The 17,390-nt window shown below is 41.3% G+C and overlaps 1 protein-coding gene across 1 annotated transcript in view; it reads left to right on the top strand.

Annotated features, from left to right (window-relative positions):
- The window catches only part of LOC119480319 (NACHT, LRR and PYD domains-containing protein 12-like), a 109,189-nt gene extending 94,052 nt beyond the window's left edge, over window positions 1-15,137 (top strand). The window contains exons 9-16 of the mRNA XM_037756465.1: window positions 5,291-5,331; window positions 5,523-5,578; window positions 7,813-7,859; window positions 12,733-12,950; window positions 13,291-13,556; window positions 13,865-13,981; window positions 14,111-14,255; window positions 14,448-15,137. Coding sequence (XP_037612393.1) covers window positions 5,291-5,331; window positions 5,523-5,578; window positions 7,813-7,859; window positions 12,733-12,950; window positions 13,291-13,556; window positions 13,865-13,981; window positions 14,111-14,255; window positions 14,448-14,818 — 1,261 coding nt within the window. The 3' untranslated portion in view covers window positions 14,819-15,137. The remainder of the gene's footprint in view (window positions 1-5,290; window positions 5,332-5,522; window positions 5,579-7,812; window positions 7,860-12,732; window positions 12,951-13,290; window positions 13,557-13,864; window positions 13,982-14,110; window positions 14,256-14,447) is intronic.
- Window positions 15,138-17,390: the final 2,253 nt, after the last annotated feature.

Genomic DNA, 17,390 nt, shown 5'->3' with positions numbered 1-17,390 from the left:
CTGTGGTGTTAATGTACAGGCTGAGCGGAGCTACTAAAAAAAAAATTCCCGAAGCCGGATCATGATCCGCATTGCCACCAAAATCGAATGGGTTGTTCATTGTGCCATACCACACCCTTCCAAACAATTTCATTCAAATCCATCACGGACTTTTGGAGTAATCCACCAAACGGACAAACCAACAAACAAACAAAGAAACCAACGCCGGTGAAAACATAACTTCCTTCCTAGGCCTTCGGCTTTGGCGGAGGTAATGATGAAGTCCAACAAGTCTGATTTGATATTGATCCTCTAATTCCAGACTTGACAGTGATCAGCAGCATGTTATTGATGTGTGTTGACATGAATAGGTGTATGAATGTTGTGATGACATCTGGATGATGTCTGTAGAAGGCTGACATTATGATGATCCACAATAACACAATGACAAAGTCACTCTACTCATTTTAGGGAAAAGATCATTGATTAGGACATAGTAATGTTGAGCTACACATTTAAAACCTGAACACATCTGATTGGATTATAAAGTGATTTTTATCTTCATCATTTATTCTTTATTCAGATTGTGGAACTGCTGGTTGTTGAAGATTAGCTGTGCTTCTCTGGCCTCAGCTCTGAAGTCCAACCCCTCCCATCTGAAAGAGCTGCAGCTAGGTGGAAATGAGCTGCAGCATTCAGGAGTGAAGCTATTGCGTGGTTTTCTGGATAGTCCACACTGTAGACTGGAGACTCTGAGGTCAGACACCATTTTTTACTTCTGTACTGAGATTAATATGATGAAAGTTGTGGTGACACTAAACTGCAGACATAAGGCTGCTATTATACTGATCCACACTTACACCTAGCCCAAAGCACCGCACAGCACATTTTCATGCCTAGCGCCCACGTTGTGTAAGTAGCAGATGTACTTTTGCTGATTTTTTTGTTGCCTGATTTTCTTCCCTTCCCCCCAAAATCAATCCTGACATATAAACACATTATTAAACATTGAATGATTTCAAGTAGGAACGTTGTCTTCTAAACTTACACAATTTACTCTTTAATCAGACTGAGTTACTGCAGGTTGTCAGAGATCAGCTGTGCTTCTCTGGTCTCAGCTCTGAAGTCCAACCCCTCCCATCTGAGAGAGCTGCAGCTGGATGGAAACGACCTACAGAATTCAGGAGTGAAGCTCCTGTGTGGTTTTCTGGAGAGTCCACACTGTAGACTGGAGACTCTGGGGTCAGTTTAGTGACTCTCTGTTATTGTTATAGATCTTATATCTTTAATTAATAATTGAACCTGATTTATGTACAAACATCCATAAAGTTGTTAATGTCCTTTTCTTCATATTTTCATATTTCTTGAACTAAATTCAGTCTGCAGTCACAAAAGACTTGTTTCTTAAAGAAACTGTAGAAAATGTCCCCTTTTAGTTGTTATAGTAAATGGAATGTTTATCATTGTTGGTATATGGTCACATCTGGAAACCGAAGATCCTTTGAACTAATATCTGTTTTACATTGATCAAGTTTACTTCATTAAGTAGAAATATTTCTCTGGTTTGTTTCAACGTATTCCACAAATAATGTCTGATCATTGATATTGATCCTTTAGAACACACACACACACACACACACAATCACACACGACATTTGGATGATGTCTGTAGACATCATGATTGTTGGAAAGGATGTTGACTGTTGAAACAGCGCCCTTGTGTGGCAGAATGTTAAACTGCGCAGGACTTTGATTGAGCCTATTGGTTTATGTGATATAGGCTGTTTTACAGATGCTGAGCTAATCTGCTCATGCTAATGCTTGTTCATGCTAATGCTGTTAGCTGCTCTTTTTCTGGCAAACAGTTGGATTTAGTTAATGTTGGGATTCTGCTATGTATGTTTAGATGACATGGAAGCCTGTTTGTACTGCAACTTAAAATAGCAGTCAGTGTAATTTCTTCCTGTATATATCTGTTACTGATTTAATGTAACTTTACTGTCTGCTTGTTGATTAGGCTTATGAAGCGAGTGCTAAGTAACCAGATCATGGGAAATGAATTCCTATTGCTAATAATAAGCCATTTAAGTTAATTATAACTGGTTAATTGAATGCTCATTATATTGTGGCACTTTTGTTTGTTCTTCTTGTTATAGACCACACATTCAAGTTCACACATCATTCCACTGGACACCTTTAAGCCTGTGATTGCAATACTGTGCTGTTGTGTTAAGATAATTCAGTGAAGAGGAATCAACCGTATCAGAGCATCTTGAGTGTTCTTACCAACACACCAAGGCTACATCGCTACCCTTCAACCAACACCTATACAGTTCTTAGTGAATACCTATTCAATAATGATCCACAATAACACAATGACAAAGTCACTCTACTCATTTTAGGGAAAAGATAATTGATTAGGACATAGTAATGTTGAGCTACACATTTGAACCCTGAACACATCTGATTGGATTATAAGTGATTTTTATCTTCATCACTTATTCTTTATTTAGATTGTGGCGCTGCATGTTGTCAGAGATCAGCTGTGCTTCTCTGGCCTCAGCTCTGAAGTCAAACCCCTCCCATCTGAGAGAGCTGGAGCTGGGTAAGAACTACAAGCTGCAGGATTCAGGAGTGAAGCTCATGTGTGGTTTTCTGGAGAGTCCACACTGTAGACTGGAGACTCTGAGGTCAGACACCATTTTGTACTTGTGTACTGAGATTAATATGATGTGAAAGTTGTGGTGACAGTAAACTGCAGACATAAGGCTGATATTATACTGATCCACACTGAGTATCTTAATGCTAAAGTACATTTTCTTCTTCAGTGGTTTAGTCCATTGACTGTGGCAGAGCAATGTTGAGCTACACATTTAAAACCATCATATATCACAACACTTGACTTTCATCATGTTTTCTTTTTTTCAAAGAAATGATAATAAAAATACATAAATATAAAGAATAAATAAATAATCTCTATTTCAGCTATCAGATAATAACAAATATATTCAGTATTTACTTTTTCTAAAAAAATTTATGAAGGTATATGATGCTGATACTGACTGAAGAGTTTAAACTGAAGATGCTTTGATTTTATGACTCCACTATTCCTAAAATATATATTGTAGATGAGTTTTGTTCACATTTCCCCAAAATCCATCCTGACATATTTGGCATCTTTAGAAACTTTTAAATCTTGAGTTGAATCTTGAATCAGTTTCTGTGGTATTTGTGTTTGGCTGCTCAACATGAGTTTGTATAGATGGATCCACTGGTGGAGCTGTCAGAGTTTAAGAGATGAAGTCACTACGTCTTTATTGAAGTAGCAGCACATTGTTATTAATATTAATGAGAGCTCTGTTTCACTGTTGTATTTTACAGTTTTTAACCTGCATCCTGTTGGCTTCAGGTGTTTGGAGTTTACATTTTCTAAACTTTTACATTCTAAACTTTCTTCAGCTCTGAACACATTATTAAACATTGAATGATTTCAAGCAGGAACCTTGTCTTCTAAACTTACATCATTTATTCTTTATTCAGATTGAGGGACTGCAGGTTGTCAGAGATCAGCTGTGCTTCTCTGGCCTCAGCTCTGAAGTCCAACCCCTCTCATCTGAGAGAGCTGGATCTGAGTAACAACGAGCTGCAGGATTCAGGAGTGAAGCTGCTGTCTGATCTTGTGGAGAGTCCACACTGTAGACTGGAGACTCTGAGGTCAGTAGAGGGTCGGAGTCGGTCCATGCTGGTTCCAGCAGTATTGCACTAAACACTCAACAGTCAGTGTGATACTCCCGTGGGGTATCCCTGCAGCTCCACTGTGTGGGCACCCCAACCAACTAGTAACGCCTGGTTTATGGTGAAGTAGTGAAGCCGGCGTAAGGTGCGCTGTTCCAGTGTGCGCTGTCTTTCATTTCAACATGGACGCCTTCGAGGGAAAACTGGCCGATCAGCTTCGCCTGTAAAGACATCTCTACAACTGTTCATTGAGAGACCACAGGGACAGTCACATGACCACAGGGACAGTCACATGACCAGAGGGACAGACACCTGACCACAGGGACAGTCACATGACCACAGGGTCAGTCATATGACAGTAAATATTATAATAAAGAAATATTCCTCACGCTGGGTAAAGAAGAAGTTTTCTGCTGCAGGCTGTGAAAGAATGTGAAAGATCATTTTGTTAAAGATAAAAAAGGTCTGATGTAAAGAGTGGCGACCCGAGGGGAAGCACTGAGAGACAGGAAGTCATTTAGACTTGGAGGTCAGGGACAGTAATAATTACAGTACACAGATGTAATGTTTTGGCGGTACGTACGTCGGTGTTTACTACTGTTACCAGGCAAAATACTTTCCTCTCCGGTACCACTCGTTGACTTCTTGCTTTTCCACTTGATATTTTATTTTTACGCCTCCTGGCGTTTCGGAGCATACTGCAGAGAACAACGCTCTGAGCATAACCGCCTCTGTGTATGCTCGTAGCGTGCTCGCCATCTACGCAGGCCCTCGCCACAGCGTCTCACGTGAGTATAAACAAAGCTCGAGAGTTGCTAGTGCAGCAATTAGGATGAGAAACCTCACAGCCTAAATACCAGAGGTACTTATACTGGGATTCAAGGTATTTCTACTGGGAATCGAGCGTTGGGTTTCTGCACTGTTGGATGAGAACTGTCACACTGCAGAGGAAGCTTCACCTAGCACAAGAAATCAGGGATTTTTCCCACTGAGTGCAGTTTCTCCTCTTTTTCATGTGTAAATGTGTAATTGTTATTGTCACACAGTACATTGTACACAGCACAGCACCCAGTGAAGTTACCTTCTGCATTTACCCCATCCTAGTATTAAGGGCAGTGGGCAGCTACTATACAGTGCCCGGGGAGCAGTTTGGGGGTCCGGGGCACCCCGACAGGAACCGGCGACCCTCCGGTTCCCAAGCTGTCGGACTGAGCTACTGCCGCCCCCCCCACATCCTATGTTTCTTTTCTTCTCTGCATTCTTTCATTCTTCCACAAACAACAAAAAGCAAGCTGATAATGCAAAGCAACATTTTACAGTCAGTCAGCAATGTTTTTACAGACGTGTGAAAAGTGTAGTTAGTTGTGTTTTCTTTTGATGTGTTTTGGATCAAGACTAATGACTAGTTATTTCCTTTAATGTAGGCACAGAACATGATTGTCAGCAGTCAGTTGTAGTCTTCGTGGTGCAGATATGATGATAAGCATTTAATTCTGATAGATTGATGCTAACTCAAAGAACGGACAATTTTTCTAAACTTGTTCTTTAACTTTTGGGACTGTGTTGATCTCTACAGGACCAACAAGAAGGTCTACAAAGCTGCCAGACACAAAGAATGTGAGTATTGAAACAACTTCCCCCATTCATCAAACTATTGTACATTCACATCTGATCTTAAAATGACAATGTCCTCATTGTACAGCAAAACTGTTACTCAATCCCATCTTTGTTCCAGCTGTTAAGATCACGTCTATTTGAAGAATATTCATGAATATTTGATTTTTTTTTTTTTTCTCTTTCACTTTCAGATGACTCAGATGTCAAACTGAATGACGAAATAAACCTACCTAAGGACGACAAAAAGGTGAGAAAGGAGCAGTTGCACGGTGTGAAATCCTCCAGTATAAACTAGGGACCGACCAATTATCGGCCTGGCCGATATTATTAGCTGATATTCACAATTGCCGATTATCAGTATCGGCATTTTTTTAACCGATAACCGATAAAATACATTAATTTATAAATGCGCCACTTTGGCTCTGATCAGCCTGTTCTCTGTGTCAACCGGCTGTCAGTTCTCTCCACTATGCAGTCTGGCTCAATGTCCCGCCCACAGCACTATCTGATTGGTTGTAACCAATCAACACAGAGGGTTACCGTGCCTCAAACGTGCAGAGAAAAACAGACAAAGACTCAGCTCCGGTGAGCGAGCGGAGCCCTCTCGGTAAAACGGAAGATATTGATTATAAGTTGCAATAAACTTCCCAATCCTCTATGCTGAAGTTCCAGAACACCACGATCTTATGATCTATTTATATGATGACAAGCATGTCTAGTTTACCAGTTACACCTCTGAAAATGGCAGAATAATGCACGTTGTTGCAGTGATATTCAGTCAACTATAACGAGATAATAGCATTTATTTATTTAATATAGTGGCGTTAGTTATACCTCTGAGTAATATTGGTGGCATTGCAACTGAAACTTGCTTTAGCTGCTAATTTGCGAACGCACATTACTCGCCCGTATGAGTTGGTGTTTTTACATGAACCTTTACATGAACAACGTGAGCTAATGTTGAGCGTCGTAGAGCTTGAATGCGATAGCAAATGTCAATACGTTCATTTGTTGATCCATAATTTAGCCAGCTGACTAGCAAAACCATTGATCGGCTGGTCCTCTCAGTCTCAACCAGGACTAGTAACTAACGTTACTGCAGTCTGTTCTGTTTCTGGTAGAGACGTGCTGGATATTGTTGTTAGCGACTTTAAACGTAATTCATTCATTTAACTTTTATTTAAATCTCGAGGAATCATTGAGGACATGCCCTCATTTTCAATGATGTCCAGAGTACAATTAAAACTGAATAAATACACACACACACAAAAAAATAATTAACGAGAAAACAAACAGACAAAATCAGAACACAGTTATAATCAGTTACATTAAAGAGTAGAATAGTTGGTTAACATGGTTTTAAATTGACCTGGTTCAGTTGTGTTATAGTATCAGTAATATGTAATGTGATATATGATGCAGGCTTTATAAATAAATTGAAACCAGTACCGCTCACATGTTGCTGTTAGAGAGGCCCAGTGTAATGAATGTAATGGAACTGCATATAAGGCCTGTGTTAATCCATACATGCACTGCATAGATAGTGTACAGTTATCAGAGTTGAATAGTTAAATTTAAGTTTTGCCAGTTTTATTTATTTTTATACTTAATAAAACTTCATAGAGATATTGTTTATTTATTTATTACAATTTTCATGTAACTTTATAAGAAGCTGGGACCTCCCCTGCACTTTTATTTTAAGATAATATTGAAAAGTTCTCTTTTAAATAAACATATGCTTTAAGGCATTTCAACGAAGTTTTGTGTTATTCCCATTTTTGACACCAAGATTTAAATTTTTACTGCAAATGTATATCGTTTCAAAATATCTGTTATCGGTCTCCTTGACTACTAATAATCTGTATCGGTATCGGTCCTGAAAAACCCATATCGGTCGATCCCTAGTATAAACCATGGATGACTTTACTTGGACATTTATCAAGGATCTACCACTGAAGAACTGTAGTGCATTACACCTGCAGGCAGACATTTATTTAATGACTTAGATTGCACTCACCTGCAGAAGTTAATAGTGTGGAGTCAAGATCGCTAAACTATCATTTATTTACTAAACCTCGCCTCTGAGCTCTCGTCGGTGGCAGTACCATAATCGGTCTAGGAGCTGGAGCTGGTGCTAGAGCTGGTGCTGGTGCTGGTGCTGGTGCTGGTGCTGGTGCTGGTGCCGGTGCAGGAGCTGGTACTAGTGCTGGTGCTGGTACTGGTACTGCTGGTGCGTTAGTAAATCAGGAGCTAAATGCATGCTGATTATTGAGACCCATTTTCTTGGTGTAGTTGTCCTTCTGTGTAGCCTTCTCTAACACACCTTACACTGTCACTACATTGAAGTCATTTCCGCTCTGATTTATACAGGGTGCTTGAGTTGAGTATTGACAGTGTGGCTCTAGTATTTCGTCACTTTAACACTAAGACATGTTGGTATTTCTATTAAAATAACTAATTCTGTGCCTTTTTTAATTCCAGGCTCCAACATCCTTCTCACCTGAGCAGACAGCCGAATCTTCATACAGGTAATCGTATAAACACTGGACCCAGAGTGTGTAATATTGATTGCCAGAAACTATATTTAGTTTTGGACAAATCCGAATCACTTTGACAGGGTGGCTGGTGCTAGCCTGCATCGGTCACACACAGGATCGACACCAGACATGGACTTGGCAAGCTTTACTTTAGACCAGTGGAGACAATGTAAAACTTTTGACCTGGATAATTGTATGTCGTAAGGAAATGAAGAGGAATGTACCCTATCTGAAGCCTTCTTCTAAACTTTATCAGGAAACTGTGTCCCCAAGTCTTCCTCCCACTGAATCCTTCACAAAGTTGAGGGTTCCAAATTATGAGAGTTTAATAAGGAATGAACAACACCAATAGCGTGCTGCAGGGATGACGTATTTTTGTAGGCCAACCAGGAAGTTAGCATCACTCTGGTTCCCTCCACTAACAGCCAATGGGATTGTTCCACTGGGTTTTGGATTATTGCAGAAAATCAGGTCTGTGTTTATGATACTGACACGTTTTCTTCAGCAAGATAATCTCCAGAGTGAACACCACTTCATGATTAAGTGTGAATGTAATCACCAGAGGCCTGTACTACGAAGCCAGTTCAACATACCCAGGGTATCTTCTAGTTATCTGGCTTAACTAACCCTAACAACCGAGATCGAGAAGTTAAACACATAATCAGACTAATAGTAACACAGCTGAAGCTGCCAAATGCAGGAAGGACAGCTGTAAAAAAAAATAAATGTTGATGTATGAATGCGTAAATTAACAGACTTATTAATTTAACGGAACACTCAAAAGTCAGATACATTTGTCTAGATGGGGCAGGGATGTGTTAGGTTGTGTTTTTTCTTTTAATGTAAAAAAGTGTCTTGTTTCTGCAACATTTTTACCGGTTTTAGATTATGGAGGTGTTTTGTACATGCACGCCTCTGCTCAGTGCCTTCATATGCTTGATGTACAGTAGCTTACCATGCATCCTTAAGGTTAATCACAAATTGTAAATCTCTGACCCACCACTGTGAGTTGTACTCTCGGGTGGGATGGCCTGCACTGGCAACCCGTAGGCTCTCCCATTGGTACATCCTTATATATGAGGTGATTCTGGGTCTGCTCCCACAACACTTAAGTGTTTTTTGTTACGCAAAAAAATTGTGGACAGTATTCACTGCGTTCCCAGGACCTCTCTGTGCTCTCTGTCCCAAAAGCTAGGACAAAAATGTATGTATGAATTGTGGACCCCTGTCCGACACAATGTCCTGAGGAATACCATGCAGTCTTAAAATATGCAGAATGAGCAGGTTTGCAGTCTCCAAAGCAGAAGGTAGTTTAGGCAGGGGAATGAAGTGTACAGCCTTGGAAAAATGATCAACTATGGTCAAAATAGTTTTGTTACCTTCTGATGGTGGTAAGCCAGTGACGAGATCCACGGCGATGTGGGACCAAGGGCGGTGAGGGATGGGAAGAGGGCGAAGTAGACCAGCGGGAGCACGATCAGATGCCTTACTGTGGGCGCAGACGGAGCAGGCGGAGACGTACTCCTTGGTATCAGCTGACATTGAAGGCCACCAGAAGCGTTGCTGAATGAGGGTCAGTGTGTGATGAAACCCTGGATGACAAGCCACCTTGGACGCATGTCCCCACTGGAGCACTGAAGATCTCGCAGGCGAAGGCACAAACAGCCGGTTCAGTAGAGAACCTTCGGGAGCTGGATGATCCTCCAGGGCCTCCTGGACCACTCCCTCAACCTCCCATCTGACTGCTCCAACAACACAGGAAGAAGGCAGAATTGATTCCACCGGTGTCTCCTCCACCAGAGGAGCGAACTGTCGTGACAGTGCGTTCGGCTTGACATTCCTGGAGCCTGGCCGGTAGGTGAGGGTGAAGCTGAATCTTCCCAGGAACAGAGCCCACTGAGCCTGGCGTGAGTTGAGCCTGCGAGCAGAACGCAGGTAAGAAAGGTTCTTATGGTCAGTCCAAACCACGAATGGGTGAGCTGTGCCCTCCAGCCAGTGCCTCCACCGCCAATAGCTCCCAGTTCCCCACATCATAGTTCTTTTCTGCCAGTGTGAGCCGGCGGGAGAAGAGAGCGCATGGATGCAGCTTCTGGTCCGAGGTGGAACGCTGGGAGAGAACTGCCTCCACACCAGAGTCTGAAGTGTCCACCTCCACTACAAACTGAGCTGTAGTATCAGGGTGGGACAGAACAGGTGCAGAGGAAAACAAAGACTTCAACTTAAGAAACGCAGACTCAGCTGCAGGGGTCCACTCAAAGGAGCTTTAACAGAGGTTAACTTAGTTAGCGGTGTAACAACTTTACTATAGTCACGGATAAACCTACGGTAGAAACCTTTGAATTTGCTTTCTTGTTGTCGGAGGGGGCCATTCGGCCACTGCCTGAACCTAGGCAGGGTCGGTCTTGGTCAGCCCTTTCTCCACCACAAAACCCAAGAAACTGACAGAGAACAGACTTTATGTTAAGGCTGAGAAATGTGAGTTTTATGTGTCATCTAAGAGTCTTTGCAACACAAGTCTGACATGCTGGACATGTTCTTGGGGTGTACGAGAGAAAATCTAAATGTCATCTAGGTAGACGAAAACAGAACGGTTAAGCATATCACGCAGAACATCATTTATGAGAGCCTAAAACACAGCAGGAGCATTGGTTAGACCAAAAGGCATTACAAGGTACTCAAAGTGTCCCAGAGGTGTGTTAAAGGCAGTCTTCCATTCGTCCCCCTCCCTTATTCTCACCAGGTGGTAAGCGTTGCGGAGATCCAGCTTGGAGAAGATGGCAGGAACGAAAGCAGAATCAATGAGGAAGAGGATACTTGTTCTTGACCGTAATGTCATTTAAACCCCTGTAGTCAATACAGGGGTGGAGAGTCTTGTCCTTCTTGTCGACGAAGAAGAATCCTGCTCCCAAAGGGGAGGAAGAAGGACGAATTAGTCCAGCAGCAAGGGACTCAGTAATATAACTTTCCATAGCCTCTTTTTCAGGTCTAGAAATATTATATAACTTGCTGGACGGATAGGGGGCACCAGGGAGCAAGTCAAAGCCACAATCATAAGGTAGATGGCGTGGGTGTGGTAGTGACAGTGGTCGGAACAGCGGAGTGTAGACAATGTGAGTGACAAAAAAGACTCAAGTTGGTGATCGAAGCGGTAGTCCAATCAATGTGTGGGTTGTGAAGTTTTAACCAGGGGAGACCTAACACTAGCGGTGCAGTGGGTGATGAAATCATGAACAAAGAAATGGACTCGTGATGATTACCAGACAGGAGTAGTGAAACTGGAGTGGTACGGTGAGTGATGCGGGCGAGAAGCTTCCCATCTAGGGCGAACATGTCCTTGGGCTCGGGGAGAGACTCGGAAGGTAAGTTGAAGCGAGAGACAAAAACAGAGTCAATATTCATCGGCACCAGAATCAACCAGGACTTGTAGAGGTACGGAAACTTGAGAGCATGACACAGTACCTTTGAGCTGAATGCGTTTGGTGGAGGGTAATTCCGTAGCAGTATGGCTCACCAGCGCCCCTCTTGTGGCTGATGAGCCCGCTCTTTTGGCAGCGTGGGGCATCGGGCTATGATGTGGTCCGCCTGGACGCAGTAAATGCAGAGCCTCTGGGAGTAACGTTGACGTTCCGCAGGAGTTAGCCTCATCCTCGCCACCTGCATGGGTTCCTCAAAGGTGGAGTTACTTAAAGCCAATGGTGGCGAAGAGGTGGAAGATGGCGGCAGAGGAGATGCAGATGGTGCTGGCTGAAGAGTGGCCTTGGACTGGGAGAGGGAGAAGGGCACACTTTGCCTACCTGCTCTCTCCCTACGCCTCTCACGGAGGCGGTTATCTAAGCGAATGGCTACCGAAATTAGTCCCGAGGAAGTCCCGTCTCGGGCTGCTATTTCATCTTTTAAATCCTCACTTAAACCACGAAGAAAAACTCCTTGTAAGGGACATTTAGAACAGATAAAAAATGTGCGATTAATTTGCGATTAATCATTGACAATCATGCAATTAATCGCAATAAATATCTGAATCGATTGACAGCCCTAATATATAATAATAATTTGTGTTTAGGCTCAGTTAACATTCAAGATTATTTTGACTAGTTTATATGTGAATTTGCATATGCTTGATATATGGACATACATACCAATATTGTAATATTGCCTTTATTATACCCCCGCGACAAAGTAGTCGGGATTATATAGTGCTCCACGTGTCCGTCCGTCCTTCCGTCCGTTACGCTTTGGTTTCCGGAGCAGAACTCGAAAACTATTGAATTTATGAACTTCAAATTTGGTGTGATGGTTGACAGTTTGATCTAGTTGTGCTTTTTGGGGGTTAGAAGTCCAGGGTGCCCAAAATGTTTTACATTTTTCCAAAAGGGAAAAACCTTTGCGCCTTTAGCCTTGTTAATGTGGTGGTATTGATTTTAACATATCACCTAGCCCTGAAGGGTATTTAGTATTGTTTGTCAAGGTCTTAAAAAGCATTACATTTAATTTCAAAAAGTATGCAGACATAAGTGATAACGTTCTTTTTAATACAGGCTTTCCCTCTTAAAAAGGATTCTGTTTTTCCTTCAACAGGTTTGGGTTGAGGTGGCAGCAAACTAACAAACTCTGCGCTAGCATCCTGCCCAGATGCAGGCCGTGCTTCAACCTCAACATCAGAAATTAGATTTCAACATGGAGCTGTTTGGCCCCAGTTTTAAGCACAGATAAAAATGTGGATGGTGGTGATATGTCCCACCAACTTTAAAGAAATCATGTCATATCCCAACCAACCTCGTTTCCTTGCTGAGGCCTCGACTAACAGAGAGAGACTAACAGGCCAATAAATGCTTGTTATATCAGTTTGGCCCTCTTTGTCCTACAGCTTCAGATGTCCTGGTCCAGGTGTGTTCCAGTGTGCTTTGACTGGACTGGTGTTTGTCACAGCTCAGGAGGCGGAGCTACTGTACAGGACTGTCCAATGGGATGAGAGCCTCCTCCAATCAGCTGGCAAAATGGCTGCAGGGCCGCTGTTCAACATCAAGTGTTCTGAGGATGCTGCTCTCCGTCAGCTCCACCTCCAACACTGTGAAACAAAGGAAGGTAAAGACATTGTTAAAAATGATTAGTAAAATTGCAAAAATGTTTATTAATGTGTACTTTGTTGGAATTAGCTGCATTCGGTGACATGTGGAAATATATATATATAATTGTAATGGATTTTATGCACAACGCTAAATGCACACATCCACAGAGATCACACGTGGAACAGTAAAATAATAATGAATTCAAAAATACGAGGTAAAGAATAGAGTTGAAGTGGCACATCCTCGGGATGCTCCAGAGTTAGAGGCAATAGATTGCGGCAAGTGGTAAGAAATGAATTGGGTAGATGAATCTGTTCGCATTAAAACAAAAGTTTAACAGCTCTTTGCTTTCACAGCATTGCTCTGTGATGGCCTGTTGTCTGTCGTTCACATCTCTGATGATGAAATGAGCATCTTGGAGCCGCAGGAGATTACAGACACTCATGTGGTTGTGAAGATCTCTCACCTCTCTGCCTTTGGCCTGATCTGGGATATCGTTCATAGGATTCGGAACATCTTCTTGCCGATAAATGGACAAGTTCTGCTGTTCCTCCGACCTCCGAACAGAACACATCAAGTACTCGATGTCTTTCTGCTGAACAAAAACGTCCTTGTAAGCGAGGTAAAGCCATCTGTCATATGTGCTTATCATCAGCCACGCTCCCAGTTAGAATCCCGGGGTGATTGGGCTCCTTTGGTTGTTGGCCCTGAATGGAGGAACAGTTTCCCCCCTCACCATTACATCTCCTCCCTCCATTGATAACTTCAAACCTGTCTTAAGACCCATCTCTTTTCTTAAGTCTGTCAGTAGTCACCTTGAAGACTGGTCACATACTTTGCACTTTTGCACTTTGGTCAACATTTGTTGTTTTTAAGTGTAATCGACAATATGAGCATAAACGTCATATTAAAAATGATCTGTTACTGAAGGTTGAGGCCCAACAAGGAGGTGCTAAGAACATCAAGATCTCTGCCAAGTGTCTTCTCAACTTTGGTCAAAGTTACAGTGTCCACTGTGAACCTGAGGACTTCACAATACAACCTGATGTGAGTCAAGTCGCAGAATTATCATGAATATAATTTTGGCCGCATGTTGAAAATAGATTCACAATTAAGAAAGTACCAGATAAACATTTTTAATAAGATTGAAAATGACGTGATGCTTCTGGTTTTCAGCGTGCACCATTTGACTCAGATTATGGACCAAATTACCATCCGACATTTGAAGTTTTCCTGACTACGATCCCAGAGAAAGTGACTTTGATGGTCCGGGATCAAGAGAGGACAGGCGACGTCTGGAAACGTGATGTGTGTCTGACAGGTAAAGATTACCTTTTATTATTTTGATCAATTTTGAGATCACGATTATTTCTCATTCGCTACGAACACATTACATTACACTACTTTACCAACGTCAACATGTGGATACCATGACATTTCATTTCAGTTGAATTGCTCTTTAAAAGTGATTGTTGGTTTTTAAACAAAAGTCTTTTCCCTGGTTTTCTCCCAGATCTAAGAATGGAAATCCCTCAGAGGAACATCCCAGCAGAGGACAGCGTCCCAGCAGAGGGCAGGGTCCCACCAGAGGACAGCGTCCGACCAGAGGACAGCGTCTCAGCAGAGGAGAGGCTGCGGTTGGTTCGATCAAAGTTTGTAGATGTAATGTGTGATCCTAATCTGAACAAGCTTCTGGATGAACTCCTTCACCGTCGCGTTATAAGCGATGAAGAAATGCAGTCAATCAGAACAAAAACCAGGGCAGATAAAGCACGAGACCTGATCGACACAGCACGAAGAAAAGGAACTGAAGCCAGCTCAGTTCTGATCGCTGCTCTCCGTAAAGTGGATCCGTGGGTTTCCAGAGAGCTGAACTTAGGCTGAAACAAAAGCAAGAAGCTGGAGTGTGATGATGAATCTCTATAATATCTGGCTGTTAGAGACTCACATCACTTATTGTTATCTTTAAATGATAAATTCCGTCGTTGAAGCCTGTGTGGACTTTCACTCTGAAGGTGATTCACTGAAGTTTGGGGAAAAAAGTGAATTCATTTTCAAGCTCTTGTGGTTTGGTCTCAACATTTTATAATCATTTACTTGGGATAACTACTGATATGTTGTTGGTGATAAAGACCTGCGATAGAGAGCTTGTGACATTTCTATATGTTTTGGGACTGCCGTCTTATTGCTAATTTTTGGAAGTTGTTAATTAAGTTTTAATTAGGGCTGTCTAAGTTAACGTGCTCCTTTTTTCCCCCTGGGTTTTTTGTTGTTTGGTCATTTTATTTGTCAGTAGACCTTCTGTAACTTGTGCCTGCAATAAAGATTTAATTGAAAAAAAAATTGAAAAAAGGCATCACACTGTGATGGAACCAAATTTTGACTTATTGGATGGATGTTGAGCAGTGAAATTATTCCATTAAGAGATGGTGTCTGCAAACATGAACTAGACCAGACAGATGCTGTTATTAAATGAGACCTCAACTGAAACACAGATAGGCGTTAAATAGTTGTTCTAATGCAACAGCTGTAATTAACAGTGTGGACAAAGACCTTTTAAAGACAAAGACAAGATTTTGTCTCTTATCTGGAACAGATGGTGCCTTCAAGTGAAACTGGTGTGCTTGTGTTAACAACACAGGAAGTCGTGTACACGATATGGCGTTCAAGTGGTGAGAACACCGCTGCTAAGCAACGGCAATATTAACGTTACTGTCAGTGTCCAGAAGCCACAGATCATGTTTCACATATGAATAATATTCAGTTACTGTAATGCCTATTTCTCTCCTCACATGTTCTCAGAATCATCTTGTAGTGTACTGTTTAGCTGTAACATGAGACAGTTTGTGACCCGGCAGCCATGTTGAGATCAAGTGGAGGAGATACCAAGCACCGCCCACCAGCTGGAGCACAGCCAACAGGAACGCTCTCTCTCTCTGAAATGACCTGTGATTGGTCATGAGCTAGATGTTCTAAAGCCTGAAAACAGAGCAATGAGGAGGAGCAGAAGTCTAGTTTTCTCTCAGAACACTTGAATTACAATATGCTGAAAGGTTATTATGGGATTTTTGTCCAATGATGCCAAAAAAATTGTTGCCTACTGAAACTTTAAATTGACTTGAATTGTACGTCGCTTTATACAAAAGTATCTTCCAAATAAATGCCATGTTGGGTCTTAAGAAATAAAGCGGTTTCTTATAAATAAAACAACCGGTTGCATTGGCCGACACACACCATCGCTACTGGTTTCCTTTCCACAGCTTTGTTGTGAGTTTAGTTTCAGATATTTTAACAGATTTTTTGAACAATTTTCAGATATTTTTCAATATTTTTCTCACATATTTTACTTATCATTTTTGGACTTTTTTTCGGCTATGTTTTGCATATTTTACTAATAATTTTCGGATATTTTTTCAAATATTTTATATTTATATTTTATGAACAACGTTTTTAGGATATTTTCTACATATTTCTGAATTTTTTTTATGCTTTTAACTTGTAGACAGTCTTTTTTTGCAAATAAATGTTCAGTTTTCACATGTTCAACTAATATTTTTCAGACAATTTATAGGATATTTTACACATATTTTACAAATAATTTTCGGACATTTTTCGGATATTTTTTTATATATTTCTGAATGTTTTTTCATGCTTTTAGCTTGCAGAAAATCCCCTTTACAAATAAATGTTTAGTTTTCACAAATTTAACTATCTTTCAGACATTTTTTTATATATTTAACACATTTTTTGGATTTTTTTCACATATTTTTTCAGACATTTTCCCAGGTTTTAAGAAACAATATTAGGATATTTTTCAATATTTTTTCACATATTCCACTAAAAATTTTCGGACCATTTTCAGATATTTTTCAGATATTTTACTAATAATTTGTGGATACTTTTTCACAACACTGTGTGCAGCACATGGTGAAACATGTGGTGTCTGAACTCTACTGTTCTTATCTCTGTTAGAATCGTGATAATTGAAGGAGAGAAGAAGAACATCAACTCAATACAGTGTATTTGTTTTGGTTCATAACTTTGCTCTTCCTTGTCCTCACCAGGAGTCATCACCACCATCTCAAAGCTGACGAAGATGTGCGTCCTGCGACTGACTCCAGACAACCTGTTCTTCCTTCTGTCCGGTAAAGTGGTCAATGGAGGCGTCAGCATGTGGCATGAGCTGTCACAGGTAAGAGCTCCAGTTTCACCTGTCGGGAAATAAAACACAGTCACATGATGCTGACGCGATGGAGACTGACACCTGATCACATCTTAAATGGCAACTCTGTGGCTGTGTTCCTTTAATTTACTCATCAATTCATTGTTTGTTATTAGCATGACAGGACGGTACTGGAGAGTAGCAGAGATGATGTCTCTGTGTTTGAATAAATTATTTGTTATATACCTCCATCAGTGAATGGACGTTTGTATGGACTGCAGTCATAGGAGTGTC

Source organism: Sebastes umbrosus, chromosome 21 (assembly GCF_015220745.1).
Source record: "Sebastes umbrosus isolate fSebUmb1 chromosome 21, fSebUmb1.pri, whole genome shotgun sequence".
NCBI classification, from domain to species: domain Eukaryota; kingdom Metazoa; phylum Chordata; class Actinopteri; order Perciformes; family Sebastidae; genus Sebastes; species Sebastes umbrosus.
This window is presented reverse-complemented; position numbering and strand designations above follow the sequence as displayed.